General features: G+C 38.9%; 6 protein-coding genes across 29 annotated transcripts; 5 read left to right on the top strand and 1 right to left on the bottom strand.

Moving 5' to 3' along the window:
* The first annotated feature begins 88 nt into the window (after nt 1–88).
* Nucleotides 89–6,054, top strand: LOC104717466 (putative importin subunit beta-4). The gene is made up of 20 exons (XM_010435030.3): nt 89–602; nt 695–827; nt 919–1,055; nt 1,146–1,191; nt 1,367–1,579; nt 1,665–2,168; nt 2,290–2,424; nt 2,507–2,722; nt 2,804–2,893; nt 2,982–3,226; nt 3,317–3,405; nt 3,864–3,904; nt 4,022–4,052; nt 4,138–4,260; nt 4,359–4,579; nt 4,667–4,762; nt 4,844–4,956; nt 5,095–5,230; nt 5,329–5,433; nt 5,529–6,054. Exons 1-20 carry the CDS (start codon nt 328–330, stop codon nt 5,727–5,729), a joined length of 3,150 nt encoding a protein of 1,049 aa, XP_010433332.2. The 5' UTR covers nt 89–327; the 3' UTR covers nt 5,730–6,054.
* A 128-nt stretch (nt 6,055–6,182) lies between these two features.
* LOC104717468 (GPCR-type G protein 2) lies at nt 6,183–11,703 on the top strand. 7 transcript variants are annotated; one of them, XR_756230.3, is made up of 15 exons: nt 6,183–6,636; nt 6,954–7,054; nt 7,415–7,519; nt 7,909–8,029; nt 8,429–8,558; nt 8,867–8,945; nt 9,306–9,394; nt 9,567–9,659; nt 10,050–10,076; nt 10,180–10,266; nt 10,397–10,468; nt 10,714–10,844; nt 10,983–11,155; nt 11,260–11,307; nt 11,411–11,703. XR_756230.3 is itself a non-coding variant. In XM_087470372.1 (14 exons), the coding sequence occupies exons 1-13, from the start codon at nt 6,422–6,424 to the stop codon at nt 11,134–11,136; spliced, it is 1,404 nt and encodes a 467-aa protein (XP_087326498.1). In that variant the 5' UTR covers nt 6,183–6,421; the 3' UTR covers nt 11,137–11,155; nt 11,411–11,703. The 7 variants fall into 7 exon arrangements, 4 of the variants coding, with proteins under 4 accessions (XP_087326498.1, XP_010433340.2, XP_087326500.1 ...); XR_015569126.1 differs by having other exon boundaries at nt 6,380–6,636; nt 7,402–7,519; XR_756229.3 differs by having other exon boundaries at nt 10,983–11,307.
* A 72-nt stretch (nt 11,704–11,775) lies between these two features.
* LOC104717467 (uncharacterized) lies at nt 11,776–14,251 on the top strand. 17 transcript variants are annotated; one of them, XM_010435033.3, is made up of 5 exons: nt 12,031–12,154; nt 12,236–12,330; nt 12,509–12,742; nt 12,835–12,939; nt 13,303–14,251. In XM_010435033.3, the coding sequence occupies exons 3-5, from the start codon at nt 12,559–12,561 to the stop codon at nt 13,995–13,997; spliced, it is 984 nt and encodes a 327-aa protein (XP_010433335.1). In that variant the 5' UTR covers nt 12,031–12,154; nt 12,236–12,330; nt 12,509–12,558; the 3' UTR covers nt 13,998–14,251. The 17 variants fall into 17 exon arrangements, with proteins under 17 accessions (XP_019086844.1, XP_010433336.1, XP_010433334.1 ...); XM_087470379.1 differs by having other exon boundaries at nt 12,509–12,730; XM_010435035.3 differs by having other exon boundaries at nt 12,517–12,742.
* A 310-nt stretch (nt 14,252–14,561) lies between these two features.
* Nucleotides 14,562–17,775, top strand: LOC104717469 (uncharacterized). 2 transcript variants are annotated; one of them, XM_010435039.3, is made up of 4 exons: nt 14,562–15,004; nt 15,694–15,919; nt 16,008–16,109; nt 16,771–17,775. In XM_010435039.3, exons 2-4 carry the CDS (start codon nt 15,736–15,738, stop codon nt 17,496–17,498), a joined length of 1,014 nt encoding a protein of 337 aa, XP_010433341.2. In that variant the 5' UTR covers nt 14,562–15,004; nt 15,694–15,735; the 3' UTR covers nt 17,499–17,775. The 2 variants fall into 2 exon arrangements, with proteins under 2 accessions (XP_010433341.2, XP_087326501.1); XM_087470375.1 differs by lacking the exons at nt 14,562–15,004; nt 15,694–15,919; nt 16,008–16,109 and adding an exon at nt 16,247–16,365.
* Nucleotides 17,776–18,274: 499 nt separating this feature from the next.
* LOC104717471 (uncharacterized) lies at nt 18,275–20,893 on the top strand. The gene is made up of 5 exons (XM_010435040.3): nt 18,275–18,867; nt 18,977–19,239; nt 19,629–19,746; nt 19,864–20,072; nt 20,309–20,893. Exons 1-5 carry the CDS (start codon nt 18,487–18,489, stop codon nt 20,742–20,744), a joined length of 1,407 nt encoding a protein of 468 aa, XP_010433342.1. The 5' UTR covers nt 18,275–18,486; the 3' UTR covers nt 20,745–20,893.
* Nucleotides 20,894–20,930: 37 nt separating this feature from the next.
* LOC104717472 (D-3-phosphoglycerate dehydrogenase 1, chloroplastic-like) lies at nt 20,931–24,062 on the bottom strand. Its single transcript, XM_010435041.3, has 4 exons — nt 22,833–24,062; nt 22,109–22,593; nt 21,911–22,012; nt 20,931–21,581 (listed from the first exon to the last, which is right to left on the bottom strand). The coding sequence occupies exons 1-4, from the start codon at nt 23,353–23,355 to the stop codon at nt 21,114–21,116; spliced, it is 1,578 nt and encodes a 525-aa protein (XP_010433343.2). The 5' UTR covers nt 23,356–24,062; the 3' UTR covers nt 20,931–21,113.

A 24,062-nucleotide genomic window follows, 5' to 3' on the forward strand; every position in this document is an offset into this window, starting at 1 on the left:
CAAAAATATGTAATTACAAATTAACATAAGTATGACCAAGGCAAGATCTACGTTTACTTTGGTCTTAATGCTTCTGGTTCGCTCCCATGTCATACGAGTGAGGCGCCAACAACTCTAGTCAAACTCATAATTAAGTTTTACCACTAATAGAAAAGTGGATAATTAAACTACTAATGTGGCAAAATAAGCAAAACCCTCGCAAATTAATAAAAAAGGGGCAAAACAAAACATTAGAAAAAAAAAACCCTATTCGCTGTCTACTTGAGCGAGCAGCCTCTGTCTGCTTCTTCTTCTTCGGGAGAGAGTTCATCAATCGAGTTGCAAATCATGGCGCAGTCTCTGGAGCTTCTGTTGATCCAGTTCCTTATGCCGGACAATGATGCTCGTCGTCAAGCTGAGGATCAGATCCAGCGTCTTGCCAAAGATCCTCAAGTTGTTCCCGCCCTCATTCAGCATCTCCGCACCGCTAAAACCCCTAACGTCCGCCAGCTCGCCGCCGTACTCCTCCGCAAAAGAATCACCGGACATTGGGCTAAGCTTTCTCCTCAGATTAAACAGCTTGTTAAACAATCCTTAATCGAGAGTATCACTGTGGAGAATAGGTAGAACCTTACTTCATCTCTCTCACTTTTACTTCTTCTCTTGTTTCGATTGGGATTTGATTATTTTGATTCTTATTGGATTTTTTTTACAGTCCACCTGTGAGGCGTGCGAGTGCCAATGTTGTGAGTGTAGTAGCCAAGTACGCTGTTCCTGCTGGAGAGTGGCCTGATTTGTTAACTTTTCTCTTCCAGTGTAGTCAGAGTTCTCAAGAAGACCATCGTGAAGTAACTTTCTTGTGAAACTCTCTGTCTCATGTTTTCTATTTGATGAGTTTTTTGGTTCACTTTGGTTAATCTTTTTTTGTTTGTTTTGTAGGTAGCATTGATCCTTTTCAGCTCTTTGACAGAAACGATTGGGAACACATTTAGGCCATATTTTGCGGACTTGCAGGCTCTTCTTCTCAAGTGTATGCAAGATGAAAGCAGCAGTCGAGTCAGAATTGCTGCTCTCAAGTAATTTACTTTCTCTGGAATATACAAAACATGTTCCTCTTCTCTTGGACCTTTTATTTCTACTCTTTACAAGCTTCTGTAATTTATCAGGGCGGTGGGTTCTTTTCTGGAATTCACAAACGACGGGGATGAAGTGGTAAAATCTAGCGACTTTTCTCTTTCTTGTTAATGTTATAGACATGTTTAAATGTCTCAATAGTATCTAATGCATTGCTGTAGGCTTGGTAACTTTTCTATTTTGTTTGGGACAACTTTTTGTTAAGATAGTTTAAAGACTGATTTGGGATATATGCTTATGTCATGTCTATCAGGTCAAGTTCCGAGACTTCATTCCCAGCATATTGAATGTATCAAGGAAATGTCTTGCATCTGGAGAGGAGGATGTTGCTATACTTGCTTTTGAAATTTTTGATGAACTGATTGAATCTCTTGCTCCCCTTCTTGGAGATTCTGTCAAATCAATCGTGGAGTTCTCTCTTGAAGTTTCCTGTAATCAAAACCTGGAAAGTAGCACCCGTCACCAGGTTAGCTGAATTACTCTGTTTCCCTTGAGATAGGTTCAACTTGTGATGTTATGATTCCTTACACCTTACTCCATTTATTTACCAGGCAATCCAAATACTTTCATGGTTGGCAAAGTACAAATACAATTCCCTTAAAAAACATAAGCTAGTCATACCAATTTTGAAAGTTATGTGCCCTTTACTCGCTGAGTCGTCTGATCAAGAGGACGATGATGATCTTGCTCCTGATCGTGCAGCTGCTGAAGTTATTGACACACTAGCTATGAACCTGCCAAAGCATGTGTTCCCCCCTGTTTTAGAATTTGCTTCCGTGTACTATCAAAATACAAATCCGAAGTTTCGGGAAGCTTCTGCAACAGCTCTAGGTGTTATATCAGAGGGTTGCTTTGATATGATGAAAGAGAAGATGGAACCTGTTCTTAATATAGTCTTAGTAGCTTTAAGAGACCCTGAGCAAATGGTTCGAGGGGCTGCATCATTTGCAATAGGCCAATTCGCCGAGCATCTTCAGCCCGAAATTCTGTCACACTATCAGATTGTTCTTCCATGCCTATTAACTGCGATTGAAGATGCATCTGAGGAAGTGAAGGTAAATAACTAAAGCAGCGAACTGAGCGTCGTTTGTGTTTTTTTTTTTGTGAAAATGCACCTTTCTGCTTTGATAACATGTAACCTTGGTTATTCATAACATTTCTCATTATTGTCTACAGGAAAAGTCACACTACGCTTTAGCAGCATTCTGTGAGAACATGGGAGAGGAAATTGTTCCTTTGCTTGATCATTTAATGCAGAAGCTTATGGCCGCCCTCAAAAGTAGCCCGCGTAATCTACAAGAGACATGCATGGTATACTGACAAATCTTTGCAAGAGTTTCTTTTGAACTGGTATCTGAAATATTTATTTAAGCTTTGTGCTACTTGCTTGCAGTCTGCAATAGGGTCGGTTGCTGCTGCTGCTGAGCAAGCATTCAATCCATATGCTGAGAGCGTTCTAGAGTTGATGAAGTTTTACATGGTTCTCAGCAAGGACGAGGATCTTCGTGCCCGTGCAAGGTCTACTGAGCTTGTAGGGATTGTCGCAATGTCTGTTGGGAGAAAAGGGATGGAGGCGATTTTGCCACCTTTCATTGATGCTGCAATATCAGTAATTGCCTTACCATATTCTTTTTCTTTGAACTATATATGTTATTTGTGAAAGAAAGAGCTCACAATCACAAAATACCAGGGATTTGAATTGGACTTCAGTGAGTTGCGAGAATATACTCATGGATTCTTCAGCAACATAGCTGAAATATTGGATGACGCTTTTGCCCAGGTAGGCATACATTGCTTTCTAAGAGACTTTATAATAGCTTTGAATTCAGTGATTAGGTTCAAGTAAACAGAAAGTACATTTTTCGCAGTATTTACCTCGCGTTATGCCATTAGTATTTGCGTCGTGCAATCTTGATGATGGATCTGCAGTTGACATTGATGAGTCAGACGATGAACATGTCAATGATTTTGGTGGGGTATCTTCTGATGATGATGCTCATGATGAGCCCAGAGTTCGGAACATTAGTGTTCGAACAGGAGTTTTGGATGAAAAGGCAGCTGCAACTCAAGCACTTGGCCTGTTTGCACTCCACACTAAAGCTTCTTTTGCACCGTATCCTTCAATTTTCCCGTAACTTAATGGTTATTCTTCTTTGTCTTTTTTCAAGAAACCTTTTTCATGCCTCCTTAACTCACTTATAAGCTACCTCGAGGAATCATTGAGGATTATGGACAAGCATTCTGCATATTTTCATGAAGATGTTCGGCTTCAAGCAGTCACTGGTTTGAAACGTGAGTTTTCTATCTATTGATCATTTGACATCTTGATCCATTGATTGCCATAACTGTGCTGACACAGAAGACCTCTTTCATAACCCTTGGGGTCTCTTCCGTGGGAGGGGACAGATTAATTTTCCTAGGCACATAACCCTTGTTTGATAGACTCATAGCTTCTTCCCAAAATAAGTAAACTGGCCTCATGATTAACAATTTTTGACACTTGTGTATATGATCGATGTGCTAGTTTTCCTTCGTGCCTTTGTTTGATATGTGGTCAACTCTCTAGGCCCTCTTCTCTTGCAATTTTTTGTTCACTACAGTCGTATTAGATATATGAAGCTCAACGGATCTGTTAGAATTTAGAAGCTTACCCAATCTATTGGTTAGACTTGATAATGATGGGGGCATTACAGCTCCTCATTCTATTTTGAGTCTCCGAACTTATAACTCTTTATCTGGTGGAATTGCAGATATATTGGCTGCAGCGCATGCTATCTTCCAGAATCATAATGTAAGAGAATTGCTCATGCATATATCTATCTTTTTTCCCACTCTCTCTCCTCCCCATTCCTCTCCATTCTTTTCTAATTTCCAGCCATGGTTTTCCGAATGTTTTGTTCTTATGTAGGATGGAGCTGGGAAGGCAAATGAAATTCTTGGTAACGCATACTACACAGCATTTTTTTCTCATTAACAACAAGAATGACGAGAAGAAGTTATGACAGTTATTTTTTTCCATTGCAGATACAGTTATGAATAATTATATCAAAACTATGACTGAAGATGACGACAAGGAGGTTGTTGCTCAGGCTTGCATGAGCGTAGCGGATATCATGAAGGATTATGGTTACGTAGCCATTCAAAATTGTAGGTGTCTGTTCTTGTTGGAGTCAGTTTGATGTAATTCAGGACATTCAATTGATCTTACTCTTGTATCCTGTGCTGACATGGTTTCTACTTTCTAGATTTATCACCCCTTGTTGATGCGACGTTGCTACTGCTGACGGAGAAAGCAGCTTGCCAGCAGTACGGAGAAGATGAGAGTGATATTGACGATGATGATACTGGACATGATGAGGTCCTCATGGATGCAGTTTCTGACCTCCTTCCCGCCTTTGCAAAGTGTATGGGTTCTCATTTTGAACCTGTCTTTGCCAAATTCTTTGAGCCGTTGATGAAATTTGCGGTGGGTATTAGTGATTACAGTATTCATTGACATAACTTCTTCCATTGAAATTTTGATACTCACTGGTCCACTTTTGTGTGTGTGTAGAAAGCTTCACGTCCCCCACAGGACAGGACAATGGTAGTTGCAAGTCTTGCTGAAGTTGCTCAAGACATGGGCCCTCCAATCTCTGCCTATGTTGATGTAAGTTTTCTCATCTTATGTTTTCTATGATTGGTGTGTGTGCTGTATTCAAACCAACCATCGGGAGTATTTTTCTTGCAGAGGTTAATGCCCTTGGTGCTCAAAGAATTGGGGTCACCAGAAGCAACTAATAGAAGAAATGCAGCTTTCTGTGTTGGAGAGCTTTGCAAAAACGGGGGTGAAGCTGCTCTTAAGTATCCTTTTCGTGTTACATGATTCAATTCTACTATAATCGTAAAGACTGTTTCTCTCGGTTTTCTCTTGGGCTTTTGGGAGAACATAAGAAAATTGTCAGTCCATGCCATATTTGTCTTCCCTTGACTCAGTACAAGATATTTTGGTGATGTGCTACGAAAGCTTTCCCCTCTTTTCGGGGATTCAGAACCAGAGCTTGCAGTTAGGGATAATGCAGCAGGTGCTACCGCAAGGATGATTGTTGTTCATCCTGAACTAGTCCCGCTAAATCAAGTATGATCTTGGGGGCTTAGGCCAGTTTCATCTATATTTTTGTGTACTTCTTGATACTTATGGAAACACTGTACTCATCCCTAAGTAATACAATCCAGGTACTTCCAGTGTTGTTAAGAGGCCTACCTCTAAAAGAAGATCAAGAAGAGTCCATGGCTGTTTACAGCTGTATATATTCGCTAGTTTTGGCATCCAACCCAGAGGTATATTTTTCCTATGCAAAAAAATTTCGACTTTGGGTTAATATTACTTGGTGTGTGCATTTTGTGAATTCTTTTTGTTTGATTGCCAAAATCAGATCCTCCCTCATGCTCCGGACCTGATTAAAATATTTGGACAAGTAGCGGAGTCGCCAGTGGAAAAAGTAGAAGTGAAAGCAATAGTAGGCAGGACTTTCTCCCACCTGATCTCGCTTTATGGAAATCAGTTGCAGCCAATCATAGGTGGCCTACCGCCTTCTCAAGCTAACGTTCTTGCTGCGTTCGCTTCTACTAGTTGATCGCCCCCATGTTATAATTTTATATATCAAAAACTGTCTTCAGTATTTTTTTTTCGTTTGAAATCTATTCTTTGTTCTTCATTTGAGTGTCAAATCTTGTTTTACATATAATCCAATTTAGCATTTGCGGGTAGCGGGTGTTTTCTTGTCTTGGCTTTGTTTCTTTCGTCAGAGTTTTGTCTTCATTGTTTGTTTTATTTTCTCCATTTATTTATAGTCTTATAAGTTCCCAGATGGTGTTTGTATTTTGTATTTTTGACATTGGACAATATTGTATTTTTTGGCCTTGATAATATTTGAAGGAGTATACGTATACTTACACATACATTACATTACTGTTTTGGTAGCAAATAGATCTTATTCCTTAATTAGACTAGCAATTTGGAACAGAGTGCGAAAGAACTGAGACTCAAATTGGGGGAAGTGTACACATTTCTGCCTCATAGTTTTGTCACAGACACACAGAAAAATGCAAAATGTTAATAATCCTCATGTAGGTTTTGGCAGGAACGAGGCATTTCCATTACTAATGTCTCTCTGGATTTGGGTATTTGTACCGGAAATCAATAAATTTGGTACGGAGATCCGGTTTAGTGTGGTTTGATGGATCAAGCTTTGAAATTGGGGCAAAAAGAAAACCAAAATTTCTCACTTGTTCCTTGTTAGAGAGAGAAAGAGAGAGATCGCCGGAGATGGGTTACGGATGGGCGATCGTCGAGGGGATACTGGTCATGGGATCTCTGTGTCTGTTAGGATCGGCGGGTCTCTGGTTTCTCAATCGGAGGCTTTACAAGGAGTATGAAGAGAAGCGAGCCTTGGTTCAAATCATTTTCAGCATCGTCTTCGCCTTCTCTTGCAACCTCTTGCAGCTCGTTCTCTTCGAAATCATTCCTGTTTTATCTAGAGAGTAAGCCTTTCCCACTTGCTTGTTTACTTTATCGATTGTTCCACTGCTGAATTTTGGCTTGCGTTTGGTGACCTAAGAATTTTTTTCTTGCAACTACTGTTTTGATGAATGAGTAATACATGCAGCATTGATTGATGTGAAAACTTATAATCGTGGATAATGTGTAACATCATTGATGAATTTTACTATTTTTACATCATCATATGACAGGGCTGTGAATCTGTGCATTGAGCTTTGAAAATTACATCAATTTAGTTCTGCATTAGATCCGATACATATCAGCGGACCTATATATAACTCTTTTTGTATCTTTGCAGGGCAAGGATGGTAAACTGGAAGGTGGATCTCTTCTGTTTGATACTGCTCCTTGTTTTCATGTTACCCTATTATCATTGCTATTTGATGCTTCGCAATACTGGTAAGCCCTTTTCCTCATGCCACCTATATTTCTGTTTTGTATTCATGTTCTTCTGTTGTGTCATTTCAAGTGTCCTAGGAATTCCTAAAGTTGTATATTGCATAGATGCTACTCACTTGGGGTCAATAGTTTTTTTTTGCATATGTTGGACTGTCCTTTGCTTTATCAGTTTGTCTTCTAAAACTTGTAGGATGGGGCCTGATTATTGAAACTTTTGGAATAAATTAATTTGCTGATTTTCTCATGATTCACGAGTTTCTATTTGGATTGATATGGAAGAATATGTATATGCATTGCCTTTTGGAATTGATACTTCCTTCTCTCGTTTTTTTGATTAAATATCATAGCACCACATTTCAGGTGTTAGAAGGGAACGTGCTGCTGTTGGGGCCTTTTTATTCTTGACCGCCTTCCTTTATGCTTTCTGGCGCATGGGAATTCATTTTCCTATGCCTTCAGACAAAGGTACCTCTTTGAGTTTATACACCCTCTCTCTCCCTTCAACACTGTGTAGGCAAGAAGGAAGTTGATCTTAAGTTTCAGTTAGATCTTATTAACATATTTATGAACCAAGTGTACTTCTGAAACTTTGTGGAGTAGGAATCATGTTTTTTTCTTCACTTGAAAGGAGTATTTGAGCATGTTGGCACGGACTATGATTGCATAATTGTAGAAAATACCTTCAGAATAATTTCGTAGAATCAAGTATCCTGCCTTCTTGATGCTTGTGTCTATTTATGCTCGACAGTAGCTTTTATATATACAAATGCTCTCGGTTCTTTTTGTTTTGGATGCTTAAGATCTTGTCACTGCTTGTTGGACTACTTACCTTAGATACCCTTTTATTTTGAAAGGTTTTTTTTCAATGCCTCAACTGGTCAGCAGAATCGGGGTCATTGGTGTCACCCTCATGGCCGTCTTATCGGGTTTTGGAGCTGTAAATTTGCCTTACAGTTATATTTCTCTCTTCATTAGGTACTTCCCTTTATCATTGCTCCTATATTTTCTTCTAGCTTGTGCTTAATCTTGAATGGTTTTGCTGTTTAGTTTTGTTGCGGCTATCTATAGAGTATTTTCCTCTGATGGCACCGTAAACTGGAGTGAATAAATAGATAGACATAATTAGATCTTCATGCGTCAATTGCCACTTTATTTTTGGAACTGAGAGCAAAATGTGACCGGGTTGATGTGGACAGAAAATGTTACTTCTAACACTTATCCTTTAATGAGGCAAATGGTTCTGTGGATTTTGACTTAAAGTAGCTTCATCTTCTGTTATGTAAATGGTTCTACAGCGATAGAAGAGTAGCTGGATTGGGAAATTTTGCGATCTAACAGGTTTTCCTGTCTTTCTTTCTCTCTGGAAACATATAGGGAGATTGAAGAATCAGAAATAAAATCGCTGGAAAGGCAACTGATGCAATCAATTGAGACTTGCATAGCTAAGAAGAAGAAAATTATCTTATGTCAAGTGGAGGTGGAACGAAGTCAAGTGTCAGAAGAAGTATGTTTCCTTCTTCTATTTAAGCACACCCCATATGTGATTATAATTTAAAGTTTCAAATTCTTTAACATTCTGGATTTGGTTAGGATGCTTATCAGACCTGTGTATTCATGTACTCAATTTTAAAACGCTCTTCAGGCTCTGAATTGGTTGTTGTTATCATAACACTTCTTTTTCTTTGCATCAGTCGAAATGCCATAAAGACAATTTTCCCGCATAGACTGATAAATTTCATAATTATGCTTTTCTCTTTATGTTAATTCTGAAATGAGCTTAGGAAGTAATCATCTTGTGGTTTTGGCTTCCAGCATCAAAAGGGTAGGTCTTTCCTTAGAAGATTTGTCGGAACTGTGGTGCGGTCGGTTCAAGATGACCAAAAGGAGCAAGGTCAGTTTATATGATTTAGTTTCAGATGCATTTGTGGCTGCACAACATTATCTTCCTAGAGAGTGATTTTATATCTGCACTATCTTTGACGCCATTAGATTTTATATGTGCACTATCTGTCTAAATTATTTGACAGATTAAATTTTCATCTTGTTTATGTGAGCTGAAATATATAGACGTTCCGATAGAGAATAGGTTGGGCTGTCACAGTTTTCCCCCTGTTACCAGATTTAACTTGAGCATAGGATCATGTATTTTCCTTGGAATTTGATAGTGTACATAATAATATGAGATATTAGCTCGGCATATTAATACCATCTGGCGATATTTCCTCGAATCATTAATATTTTTATTTTACAGATATCAAACTAGTGGAGGCGGAGGTTGAAGGTCTAGAAGAGCTGTCAAAGCAGCTATTCTTGGAAATTTATGAACTCCGCCAAGCAAAGGTTCCCCTTTAGCACCCATTAGTTTTAAATTTATTTACAGAATTCTACTCATTGGCATGGCAATGACATCTTCAACTAAATTATCTGTTACTTAGGTTTATTTCTTGGTGGTCTTGTTGTGTTGTAATATAAACATTTTATAAGCACTTATTTAACTTCATTTCATTTGCAGGATGCTGCTGCTTTTTCTCGAACTTGGAAGGGTCATGTGCAGAACTTACTTGGCTATGCGTGTTCCATCTACTGTGTGTATAAGATGTTAAAGGTAATTTTGTTTTGTGTGTTATATGTGAGGTGCTAGCCTTCAGTACTTCTAACTCTATGTATGTATCCTAGTATTGCAAGACTTGAAATTTTCCGCATGCACGTAACAATGGATTATGGATTCTTGTGGTTAGTGTTAGTTTATTTAATAGAGATGATGCAGAGTTTCTTACAGTATTTTTCAAAGATCTCAGTGGAAAGATAGATTTAAAATTTGTGGATCTCATTACATTGTGTGTGGTTCTGGGATGTGAAGTTTGTAGCTGTTTTCAGGACAGTAATGGTTTCATTAGATAAAAATGTCGTTAATATCTCTTGTGAAATGTTTTTCTCAGTTGTAATTGTGAACCAGTGTTTCTAACTTCTCTGTTATATCCTTGTTTATCTGCAGTCTCTACAGAGTGTCGTTTTCAAGGAGGTATTCTCATGTTTTGTTATACCCTTTATTGTGAATGGCTGCATCCGTTATCATCATTTGTTTACTTATTTACGACATGGAATAGTAATTAGATTATTTACAGGCGGGCACAAAAGATCCTGTCACGATGATGATCAGTATATTCTTGCAGTTCTTTGATATAGGAGTAGATGCTGCATTGCTCTCACAGGTTTGCTTGACTTTGAATTTTAAATGACTTCTATCTTGAAAAGTGCTTATATGGCTCTCAATTCACCTTATGAGTCTATTGGTTTCCCAAACATTAGGTCTGACTCTGTCTCTTTCTCTATTATTTTCAGTATATTTCCCTGTTGTTTATTGGGATGTTGATCGTGATATCAGTGAGGGGATTCTTGACGAATCTGATGAAGGTGAGTTCTGATTTTAACGTTCAAGATTTCTTCCATTTCCCTTTATACAATCTTCTGCATTACGGATCCACTCAATTAAACTTTAACCTGACCATAGCACAAATTGATGGCTACTACTTGATTGGCAGTAGTATGGTGATTTTACAAATTACTGGAACATAACTGACAACATACTGAAAGCTTTTGTTTGGAATGCTATTATATAAGTTTTGGTGAATGACTTGGGAATATTTTCGATTGTACAGTTCTTCTTTGCAGTGTCGAGGGTAGGGAGTGGATCTTCAAGCAATGTTGTGCTTTTCCTATCGGAAATCATGGGAATGTACTTTTTGTCTTCCATTCTTCTTATAAGAAAAAGCTTGAGAAATGAGTACAGGTACGGATGAGTCCTCTGATCTTTAACTAAACTGAATAATAAACTAATTGCTGAATGTGTCGTTATATACATGTTTCTTCTGATCTGAAGATGGAAAGTGGATTATATAACTGAAAGCTGTTTTTTGTTGGCACACAGAGGGATAATAACAGATGTATTAGGCGGAGATATTCAGTTTGATTTTTATCATCGATGGTTTGATGCAATATTCGTGGCCAGCGCTTTTCTTTCTCTGCTTTTGCTTTCTGCACACTACACATCTCGTCAAATGGATAAGCACCCAGTTGACTAAGCAAAGAAAGCAAGCATCAGTAAGTTCCCTTGCATTCAGTTTTTCATATAGAAGAAAGTAGTTGAATCAATTACTACGAGTTTAGCATTGGCTTATGTACATTTCTATTTGCTTCGTGATTAGTTGTAAAGAGAATGAGATTTATATGGAGAGTCCCGGAAATCCTAATGGGTACTTACTTGTAACTTGAGTTTGGATTTTTTTTTAGCATTCAATACGAATACATCTATATTTCTGTTACCTATAGTTTTATATTGTTATATTTCTTTTGCAGTACTTTAGGAGGTAATAAAAAAAAAAAAAAAGGAAGAAAAAGGAAAATGAGTAGTGTGGCCACAATGATTGCATGTGCGCATTGACTGGAAAACACGTTTTCATGTTGGTTCAGTTTGAGATACTGAGAGTTATTGTGGTAGAGAGAAAGTTGGTACGTGTGTTTGTTAGGTTCAAATGTCGACTCAACGGCGCTTTTGATCGAATCACATTAATATCCATCCAGGGATAGAATTCTCAGAACTGATATGTTCTGTTTATAAATAAATAAAATCCACATAGAAAGGTGAGAAAGAGATACATCAGTTGAGAATTTATTGACGCTGGTTCGTTCTTTAGGGGAAGAGCTAACTTCGGAACACACACACAACACAAAAAAAGTTACCAATACATATTCCTTGCTTTGCCTTAATCTTTCATACTATGTATATTAATATCATCTCTTAATCAGATCAATCATTCAGCTTACTAGACTGCATATCATTTAATCGATCGGGTTGTAAGGAAAAATCAAAATTTTACTACTATTGAGCGACATCCTTAGACAAGTTAAAAGTAAAATATCTAGTTACAATCAGTAGACAATAAATATCTACGATAAGTAAAGTACACAGACAACAATTTTTTTATGGGACGCTTCTTCACGGCGGGTGATTAAAAAAAAAGAAAAAGAGAGGGGCTTCAACGGCCTCTGATTTTGGTTTACTGGCTCAGCGCCGCGCTGTGTCTCTAAAACAGCCTGGTGGTAAGCTTCTTCTTGTTGTTTTTTCCCCTTTTTTGTGTGTGACCATAATTGTTTCTAGAAACTTTCGCTTCTTTTGATTAGTCTCCTCGATCTACTTGATCGCTTTGACGTAGAAACCCTAATTTCTGGGAGAACCTGTCCTGCAGTGTGTTTTTTTATTCACTCATTCCGATGAGGTTTGTTTGTGTTCCGATTTTTTTTTTTTTTTTTGGTCTCTCGTGTGGGATTATCCTCATCCTCACTTTTGGTGTTTCCAATTTCCGTTGTTGATCCTCTGTGTTTATTGCCGTTTTCCTTTGCTTTGGGTTTTTTTTGTTTGATGAGAGATATATATATATATCTTGAACATTCCAGTATTGTAGGGTTAAAGCTTGGATGATAGAGACATTTGATTTTCTCTTACAATGACTACACGAAGAAATGGCATTTCTAGGAATCAGCGGGTTGAGAGTTTTCGTGGTGAAGGCCCTAACTGGATCCTTATTGCTGGGGGTGCCTTGTTGAGTACATTGTCTATTCGCTTTGGCTACAAATTAAAGCAGTCCATTGATTCCAAACCTCATTTGAATGCCACTGGTGGATTAAAGCGTACTTAAATTGGTTTTACTGCTTATATACTACATGTCCTAGTATTCACTTGTATAGTCTTATCTTATTGGAGGGTTGTTGTTGTTGTGCAGCCAATGGAACAACATCTGACAGAGGAAGATCTCGAGGATGCTGCTTGCATTCTAATACATCTCCCTGTGAAAGGAATAATCATTGTTGCTTCCACTCCACTCCCGGTGAGAAGTTTGTGAGTTGGTTATTCTTATACTATACTTTAATCTTGAATCCTCACAGTCTCTTGCTGGGTTTGCTAAAAAGATCTTTTCAGATGTTGTAAATTAGTTGATAGAATATGGAGATGGTTCTTACAAGTTTGTAGCCTTTTAGTTTCTTGCATATTGAATGTCATTGTAGCCTAATCTTATGAATCATATTTTAAGAAGCTACTTGCATCAATGAGCTGGCAAATATGGAAGAAGTATCCCACGATGATGTGTTGCGCTATGATTATCTCAGAATGTTAATCTCAGGAACTCAATTTTGTTCCAGGAAAGTTTTGATGCGGATGTTCTGAGAGTTTGCTTCTTTTTTGAATGCAGGAACTGAGAATGGGGAAAGTAATCATGCCACAAACGAGCAAATGGTCGCGTCCAGTACCACGCTGCCTCTTGTGACAGTTCCTACTCCAACATATAGCAAAGAGAATGGAGTCATGTGGGGATCTTCTCCTGATCTCCGGGAAGTGCCCATGAAACCATGCAATCACCAGTCAACCTGCTCAGATTCTCCTTGTGTATCTGAATCCGGCTCAGACATCTTCAGCAAGCGAGAAGTAATACAGAAACTGAGGCAACAGCTGAAGAGACGTGACGACATGATCCTTGAAATGCAAGAACAGATTCTAGAGTTGCAAAGCTCGCTTAACTCGCAGACGGGACACTCCAGCCATGTACAAACACAGCTAGACGCAACAAACAGGGATCTGTTTGAATCAGAAAGAGAAGTTCAGAGACTGAGAAAGGCAATCGCAGACCACTGCGTGGGTAGCAATAATGGTTGGAGTGGTGATGTGAACGGTTTTATGGACAGTGAAAACAGCTACGAGTCACCAGAAAAAGGATCAAAGGATGGAGAAAGAATAGAGATGTTGAGAAAAGAAGTGGGTGAGCTAAAAGAAGTGATAGAAGGGAAGGATTATCTACTTAGTAGCTATAAAGAGCAGAAGATGGAGCTTACGCAGAAGATAAAAGAGTTGCAACAGAGAGTGGATTCACAGCTCCCAAACATATTGTAGGTTGGAAAGGTTAGGCATTGTGCATTCTTTATAACTACTACTACTCTCTCTTTCTTTTCTCGAGAAGAAATATGAACTCTCCGAGGATAGCTCTCTTCTGATTTAGATTGTTTTAGCTTTTGGGCTTTGAATCTCTCCTTTTTTTTTTTTTTTTTTTTTTTTTCTCCTGGTGGGTGAAGTGAATATTGGAAATCTGAAAAACTGAATACAAATGTCGTGTCTCAACTCTCAAGGCATATAAAAGTTGACTGAAATGTGGACTATCTGTTAGAAGTTCGTTGTTTTTTTTTTTTTTGTTAAATTTAATTTATCAAATTCGAAATCTGTTAGGGAAGGAGGACCAATTAATTTAGTAATTTGTCACATAGTGAAGAAAAATGTCAAATAGATCAACCATATAATATATCCAGCTGGTAGTTATTTATTAGTTGTGTACCACTACGACTAAAACTAGTATAAATTAATAATCAACAGAAGAAGAAGATGTAAATTTCAAATCTCTTACACAAATCTAAAATTTCAAATCTCTTACACAAATCTAAAATTTCACTCTTATTAGAACTTAAGCAAAGAATAGAATTATTATTAAACACAAATTTGGAGATGAATGTCTGAAGAGTCTCTCAAGTCTCAACCACCATGAGCGTCATCCATGGGACGTGCCGACGTGGTTGACGCGTGCGGGGATTTTAATTATTTATTTTATTTTAATAAATTCAATAAACAGTTTTTTTTTTCGGAAAAGGGGAAAAAAATAAACGAAGGGAGCTGTGTGTGTGAGGCGCCGTCTCTTCCTTCCCCCTCCACTTTATTTCTCTCTGTTGGGGGGTTTTTAACAGTCATATCCATCGCCGGAGACTCAACGATTCTTCTCGTCAGCGATTTTTCGATTGTCGAGGAGCAGAGACCAGCACGCTCACACTTAAAAAAAAGTCAAGCTGGAGTCTGATAAAGTGAAACTATGGAGCCCTAATCCTCTTACCATTTCTTTTTAAGTTTTCTATGAGGTTTGTATTCCGATTCTTTTATTCGCTCACTGGATATATTTGAGTTGTTCCGTCGGATTTATGTAATTCCTTTTTTTTTTCCCTCTCTCGTTATCGTTCTGATTGCGATTGTTTTGAGTTGAGTCTGAGTTTGGGGTAGCAATTAATGGCTTCTATCTACAAAAGTTATAAGGGGTCCTTTTTATTTTGCTTCATGTTCAAGTCAAGTATCTCTTCGTGTGTCTCTCTCTCTCTCTCTATTAGCTCTTTCGGGATAGAGGAGGAGACTTTGCTTTTTTAACGTCTAATCAAAATCCCATGGCATCTACATTTTGATTACTCTTTCAGGTAGCTCGTTTTTTTTTTTGTTTTTTTGTTTTTGCATTTTTTTTTTTTTGATTTTAGAGATTGATTCCATGGGGTTTCTCGTATAAGAATGTTTGACTAACAGAAACTAAATCGTTTGCTGTGAGATGCTTATTGATTCGAGATAATGCCTAAAACATGTTGCTTCTGGCTCAATATCTTGTGTATATTTTAATGTAGGTTTTGGAATCTTGTATATTTTAAGCATTTTTTGTGATTTTCAAAACTGTGTACCGGTTGTTTTTCTTGTGTGTAAACCACAATTCTCGTCTATTTTTTTCGCAGATGTAATATGCCCAAATTCTTTCTGATCATTAATCATGATTTTGTTCTGGTGAATGTAGGTTATGTTTGGATGATAGAGACATTTTTGACTTTCTCTTACAATGAGTACACGAAGATCTGGCATTTCCAACCATCAACGAGCTGATAAATTTTGTGGTGAAGGCCCTAATTGGATACTAATTGCTGGGGGTGCCTTGTTGAGCACATTGTCTATTCGATTTGGGTACAAGCTTAAGCAGTCACTTGATTGGAAACCTCAATCGAATAGCTCTTCTGGGTTAAAAGGTACTTACTTTTATTGCTGTGTTGCTTACCATATGTTTTATAATTTGGTTGTAGTTTTTGTCCCTCGTAACGAGATTTTGTTGTGCAGCCAATGGAGGAGCATCTGAGAGGCAAAAATCTACAAGCTGTTGCTTGCACTCTAACACGTTTTCCTGTGCACACAGTAATGATTGCTTCCGCTCCATTCCAGGTGTGACTTTGTAACTTTCTGTTCTAATGGAAGAATTTTCTCATAGATATTTGTTCAAGCCACTAAACAAACACAATATGCTAGTGTCTTGGTCTTGCGTCATCTCTTACTAGGTTTCCTTTTATCAACATGTGAAGTGAAAACGATGCGTGAGATTTAGTCAATTCTAGCTGGAAGAATGTGTAGACGTTGCTACTGAATCCTTGCCTGCCTAACGATGTCTTTGAAGGCCAATTACATAACAGATGTTAATGAGGTTGGCAACTAGGGAATCGAATTTGAAGTTGCGGATTGCTTAAAATAATTAAAATTACAAGTACCAAAATTATCATCTTTGAACTGGTTGAACCAATTATCTCTTCTTTGAACTGGTTGAACCAATTACATAACTGATTGCATAAATGAAGCTGGCAACTAGGGAAGCAGTCTTTCTCCAATGATGGTTGTCCCTAGTGGCTGAATGCTAACAATAGTTACAAGATTTGTCATTTTCCAAGAAATTGGTTGAAGCACAGTTACAAGATTTGTACTATTATATCTAGAAATGAGTTCTTTTGGCTCTTTGGAAAATCTCTGAATCGCCGTTCTCTCTATCAATGTGTATTCCAGGGCAGTTAGTCGTGTTTGGATCTCATCAGACTTTGCTTCTTTTTTTTTGTAGGAAGTGAGAATGTGGAGGGAAAAGAGGTGACAGACGAGCAAATGGTATCCGCATCTGACACTTCACTGCCTCTTGTGACAGTTCCTGCTCCATCATTTAGCAAAGAGAATGGAGTCATGTGGGCTACTTCTCCTGATCGCCTGGAACTTCCCCCAAAACCATACAATCACCATTCGACGTGCTCAGATTCTCCTTGCGTATCTGAAACCAGCTCAGATATCTTCAGCAAACGGGAAGTTATACAGAAACTGAGGCAACAGCTGAAGAGACGCGATGACATGATACTGGAAATGCAGGTACAGATTCTAGAGCTGCAAAACTCGTATAACGCGCAGACGGCACACTCTAGCCATCTCCAGGAACAGCTAGACACAATGAACAGAGACCTATTTGAATCAGAAAGAGAAGTTCAGAGACTGAGAAAGGCGATAGCTGATCACAGCGTGGGATGCGGCGCAGGTAGCAATGGCAAGACATCTCCCGTTGCACCTTGGAGTGGCCATGTGAACGGGTTTATGGACAGCGAAAGCAACTATGAGTCACAGGAAAAGGGATCAAGGGATGGAGAAAGAGTAGAGATGTTGAAAAAGGAAGTGAGTGAGCTGAAAGAGGTTATAGAAGGGAAGGATTATCTACTTAGAAGCTATAAGGAGCAGAAGATGGAGCTTACGCAGAAGATAAAAGAGTTGCAACAGAGATTGGACTCACAGGTCCCAATCATATTGTAGTAGGTGGTAAGGTTAGGCATTGTGCATACTTGAGTCTTTTTTTTTTATTTTCTCTATTATTTTCCTTTTTTTTCGAGAAAATGAATCTATGTCCTAAGATAAAAGATGGTTGGAGATAGAGATTTTCAGGTTTCTTTCTGGCTTTAGCTTTCGTTTTTTTTGAATTGTCTTGATTCTTGGTTTTTTGGAGGGTCTTTTATCTCTCGTTTGGTGTAAAGGAAAATAGTTGTTGAAGAGTTTGCCGCGGGTAATAGTTTCCTGCTTTTCCCTGGTTCTATTCGCCTTCTCCATAAATGGGACCTAAACCCATTAGTAATGACAAAAATGACACTTATAATTGAAATTAGTGAGAAAAAAAATATATTGTTTTGTTACCAATGTTGTTTTGGACGGACTAGATTAAATTGTTAGTGACAACAAATGGTAAATGACGAACACAACACTCTTAAAATAACACCATTTTCAACCAACTTTACCATAGTCACCACCAGTAGATGTAGGTGTCTTCGTTTGGCTTTGCACAACCATAAAAGTAAATTTGTAATTAACAAAAGTACAAAATTGTATTTCGACTAAGATTGTCACCAAGGTCCAGATCAAATTTGTTTTTAAACTAAAGGCCACGTAGAAGATTTGTTCTCACTTGAAGAAATAACCAATTTTAACAAATGATAAACACAGTATAAACAAAATATTAAGATATATAAATAGACGCAAAAAAAAAAAAAAAAAAACTACTAATCAATAAATAGTCAGACATTTATAATAATAGAGTTATTATCCTAATTGGATTAGTATAGTTAAATAAATATTTTAAAACTTTATCCTTTGAGAGAAGGCGTCTTCTCTCTCAGGTTTTGCTGGTCTTCCTTCCTCCTCTCGCTTCGGATGGAGATGTGAGCTTCCCTTCATTCTCTTCATCCCTCTCTCTCTGTCTGTCTTTACACCTTACGATCCAAAGAGCAAAACACTCTTTCATCATCTCCATATGGCTCTTTCGCTCCTCTCTCCAGTTTCTATCTCCGCCTCTCTTTCTTTTACTCTATCCGCCATTACCGCTACTTCTAATAATAATGCCTCATCCTCTCTCTACTCTTTATATCATCCCAAAGGAACTTTACGAACCAGAACCGCTACCTCTTTTTTCGGAGGCTCCGGGAACTTGAGGATTGATTCCATGGCGGATAAGAGGGATTTGTGTCTCGTGCTTTGTAGTACCAACGGCGGCGGAGGTGAATTGGATGATATGGACGAAGGTGAAATCGAGAGAATTGGAAATCAAGACGAAGAAGATGACGACGATTTTATCATTGGCCATTCTAATACTTCCCCTGAGAGATGGGATGTTTTGGGTCTCGGCCAAGCCATGGTCAGTAATTGAAAGCTTAATTGTTACTATGATTTAAGTAGATTTAGGAGCTTTCTTAATTAATTACTATCATTGATGGTTTTGAATATATGTGTTATCTAATTTTTAGGTAGATTTCTCTGGAGTTGTGGATGATGAGTTTCTAGAGAAACTAGGTTTAGAAAAGGGAACAAGGAAACTGATTAATCACGAGGAGAGGGGTAAATTACTACAAGCAATGGATGGTTGCAGCTATAAGGCTGCAGCTGGAGGCTCATTGTCCAACACTCTTGTTGCTCTCGCTAGGTTAGGTTCTCATTCTATCGTTGACCGGCCTTTGAATGTCGCTATGGCTGGCAGTATTGGAGGTGACCCTCTCGGTAGCTTTTACGGGTAACTCAACTTTGTCTTTAGCTTGCAAATGGTGTGAATATATCTGCTTGCTTCTTCTTAGTATCCCTTTACCGTTGCTCTTTATCCCTAGTATTGGTGTCTAAAGGTTGATTTGTGTTAGATTGATTGGTTTTAATTATGCAAGATTAGTTTCTAATGCTTCACAAACTAGACTATCATCACATCGACTACTGATCAACACATTCAGTTTTTGTTTAAATTATGCCTTCTGATTTGCCCCCATCAACTTTTTATCTAGATGTCTTATGATATATATGTGTCTAAATCAACCAGGTTATAAATGGTTTATTCGTGTCTTGTATGATTTGCCTTCTTCCGTTGTTTTGTTTGGTTTACTCACAAGGGGATCCCTTCTTTATGTTCTCTAGGACTAAACTACGTCGAGCAAATGTTAATTTTCTTTCTGCTCCAATTAAGGATGGAACAACTGGAACAGTTATAGTCCTCACGACTCCTGATGCACAACGTACTATGCTTGCATATCAGGTAGGATTTCTGATCACAGCAACCAAATTGAATACTAGTAGAATTGTTAATTCCGATAAGATGTCTGTTCGACTGAAACCACTAATGACAAACCTAATATGTATGTATAAATTTCAGGGAACGTCCTCTGTCGTTAATTATGATTCTTGTCTGGCTAGTTTGATATCCAAGACAAATGTCTTTGTTGTGGAAGGCTATTTGTTTGAGCTTCCTGATACTATAAGGACCATAACAAAAGCATGCGAAGAAGCCCACAGGAATGGGGCACTTGTTGCTGTGACAGCATCAGATGTGTCTTGCATAGAAAGACATTATGATGACTTCTGGTGAGTTTCTGTTCTTTTTTTCTTGAATCCCTTCTTGCAGTTTCTATATATTTACAGTCCATCAGAGGAACAGTTGAATATATAATAAGAAGGGAGTGATTGTCTTTTATAGCTTGATGATTAGTCATAGAATCTTTGCTGCGAATGTTTTAACCTGAAGAATGGGGAATTTTGTTGTTTAAGCTCCATTGTTATCTTGACGGTTTGCTTTTGTTGGTTTCGTTGTCTCCACCCAGGGACATTGTGGGGAACTATGCGGATATTGTATTTGCAAATAGTGATGAAGCAAGAGCGTTTTGTCACTTTTCCGCAGAGGAAAGCCCAATTTCAGCGACAAGGTACATGAGCCATTTTGTTCCATTTGTTTCGGTGACGGATGGAATCAACGGGTCATACATTGGAGTAAAAGGAGAGGCCATATACATTCCTCCTTCCCCATGCGTGCCAGTTGACACATGTGGTGCTGGAGATGCTTACGCTTCAGGGATCTTATACGGTATCTTGAGAGGAGTCTCTGACTTGAAAGGAATGGGAGATATGGCTGCTACGATTGCAGCGACTGTGGTGGGTCAACAGGGAACCAGACTTAGGGTTCAGGACGCGGTTGACCTGGCTCGATCACATGCCTACCGTCTCAAAGGTTCTGGTGTTCGAACAGATATTGGGTCTTGATCAAATTTCTCTACCTTGTGATTTTTAGCTTTTATGATTCATTCTTTGATTTTCATGCTGTAGTGCCTTTTGCAATTTGACTTGTAATCTTTGTATGTAACATTTTAGTAGTATATATATAAACAAAGTCTGATAGAATATTCTTGCAACATGGGAATTTTCTAGCCTTAACAGTACTGTAACAAAGTCTCAACAACGCAATACCAATATCTTATTAAGGATGGTCATATTGACAGCCGTACGTAAATACAAAGTTGGACTGCTTATAAGCTGTTGTTATGTGGAACATGGATTTTTTATATTTTATTTATATAGAGTGATGAAACTGATTAACCACGAGAAGTCCCTCTTGTGATACAAAATCCATGATTACATTATGCGCCCTACGACACAATTACTTTCCACATTAATACGTCCCTGCTTGATCAGATACGGGAGTCCGTCTTTAACCTTTCCTTCCACTTTGAAGTCCGCTCGGGGGTAAATGGACTCTGGGTACATGAACTTTACGATGTCTAGCTGAACGGTTATTGTCTCCAAAGGGCTCTCTGGTGACCCGTCCAAGAACACAAATTCCTCTGAGAGCCTCATACCTTTCTGCTTGGCTATGAAATCGGCGTTGGCCAAGTTGACATATAACTCAGAGGAGATTGGCTCGAGGATTCCCTTGATGACCATGGCTCGTAGAAGTCTGGTGTCAAGATCGTCAGTAGCCCGTGCTGAGGCGTATGTGATTTTCACATTTTTCAAACCGCCAACTCCTCTGGCCGCCACTTGCATTAACGAATCTCCTAAAACCTCGGCTAGTTCCACATATGGTTTCAGCTCGGTTGGAACCTGCAATACATTCTGATGTAAGCTTTTGCGCATAACCAATATGAAGAGTTATCTTGTAACAATTGAATAACTGTAAAAACAAAGAGCTATGAGAGACAACATTTCTCTTATTTCAATTCACAAATCACAGAGGATGAATGAGAGACGCTTAAGAACGAACCCTTCACGTCACGAATCTGCCGCTGTCTAACCAACTCAGTAGAGATACAATGTCCTACTTTCAGTCTTAGGCGGCTAGCTACGATACTTGCGTCTTAGAACTAAGTTTCGAATGTGATGAAGCAAATTAAAACATAACAAACTTTTTACCAGCAAAAACCAGTGCTCACCGCAGGAGAAACCATAGGTGCATTGAGTGCAGTAGCAGCAAGCTCTCCTCCTCCATTCAGAGCTCCAACAACAGCTTCAGCAAGATCAGTGCTAACTCCTTTCTGTCAATAAAAAAAAAAACTTAAAACGATCAGAAGCGAAATTAAAGAGCAAAAACCAAGAATAAAAATATATCACGCAACATGAATTTTGCACACCTGAGTACTGGCTGCGAGATGAGGTATCACAGTGACCCTCTCGTGCTGCAGAAGCTTAGTGTATTTATACCATTCATGTAAATCTTCAGTGAAGACATCAATTGCAGCCCGAGCAACAATACCAGAATCCAGAGCTTCCACTAGCCCGTCTTCTTGGATGAGACCTCCATGAGAAACATTGACGATGCAAACTCCTTTCTTCATATAGGGAAAGCGATGGTCTGATAGTGTTAGCCATGTTCTTACATTAAGAGGCAAGTGCAGAGAAATGAAATCTGCATTGGCGAGGGCTTTACTCAAGCTGCTGAAGCTGACTAAGTCAACACCAATGGCATGTGCACGGTCTGCTACGACAAATGGATCACAAGCAAGGACTCGCATACCAAGGCCCTTGGCACGGCGAGCAACTTCGGCCCCAACTTTCCCGAATCCGAAAACTAAAAGGGTCTTTCCCACAAGCTTGTTCATCTCCAACTGATCATCTCCTGCATTGCATTAAGTAGAGACATTAATTAATTAAATACTATAATCCATCCGTCAGTAGATAAGTACATAGTCACTCTACCACACTGACACAAGCTCAAGCTAATTGAAGAATCTAGCTACGAAGAATGGTGAATAGTGACGCAAAATCAACAGATTCGCCTATACATTAACATTACATTGCAGTGAAACGAAGCAGTTGCATAGCCAAAAAAAAAAAAAAAGGTAAAGAGTTACTAACCAGCCTTGGCTTCAGCTTGGGCCATGGCAGTCATAAGAGCGATTGCGTGCTCAGCGGCAGCGATGCTGTTGGGCCTCGGCGCTTTGACGACCAGACACCCAAACTCCGTGGCTGTTCTCAGGTCCACGTTGCCGAGCCCAGCACCAGCGCGTCCGACAACCTTCAACCGTCCGCGAGACGATTCAAACACTTTACGGCCAACCATTGTTTCACTATGCACGATCAAAGCGTCACAGAGCGAGACCTTAGTATACAGCTCCTCGGGGGTCATGTTATACGAGCAGTCGACATTCGCGAAACCCTCCAACACCTTTAAACCATCCTCACCGATCTTCTCAGCAACGAGGATCGTAGGCTTGGATCCAACGTAACACCGCCGCTGAAGAGTAATACTGCGTCGTCCGCGGGAAGGGATGAAAGCGATGGACGAAAATGGGAGAGGCGATCCGGAGGAGGAGTTCTTGAGAGAATTATTGGCGGCGACGGAGATCGAGAAACATGCGCCGGCGACGGCTGACGACATAGGTACCGCTTCTATTACTAACTTGTATTCCTATATTAGTCCCAATCGGCGAATTTAGATATATACATTAAAGGAAACTTGGTGGACAAGTAGTACTAAACTACTCACAGAGTTACAAAAGGAACACAAAAGAGGTAGAAGAAGAAAGAGATTGGACTCACATTTACTCCCTGCTCTTACATTTCCTAATTCGTGTATATACAAAATACAAAATTCAAAATGCTTTTGACGTCTTTATATCCTACACATTCTCTAGCATTTTGCAAGGTACTACCAATACCAAAATCTAATTTCTCCCTGCTCTTACATTTCGTAATTCGTGTATATACAATATACGAAATTCAAAATGCTTTTGACTCTCTTTATATCCTACACATTCTCTACATTTCTTGTTCTTTCCCACCAAACCCTTGTTTCCTTCCAACAACAACACCAACACCAATAGGGTTTCACTGAAACCAAAGCCAAAGCTTGGTCTTGGTCTTCGTTTGGTTAACCAAAAGAAGATGCTAGCTCTTCTTCTTGTGAAGAAGAGAGGTGAAGATGAGAAGAAAGATGATGATGAAGCTAAGAAGGATGAAGATGAGAAGGTGGATGAAGCTAAGAAGAAGGTCGATGAGGTCGAAGATGAGAAGGTCGATGATGATGCTTCTAAGAAGAAGCTTGAGGATGAAGCTAAGAAGAAGGTCGATTGCATATTTGTATAT

This window comes from Camelina sativa, chromosome 10 (assembly GCF_030686135.1).
Source record: "Camelina sativa cultivar CO46 ecotype springtype chromosome 10, ASM3068613v1".
Classification (NCBI taxonomy): Eukaryota; Viridiplantae; Streptophyta; class Magnoliopsida; order Brassicales; family Brassicaceae; genus Camelina; species Camelina sativa.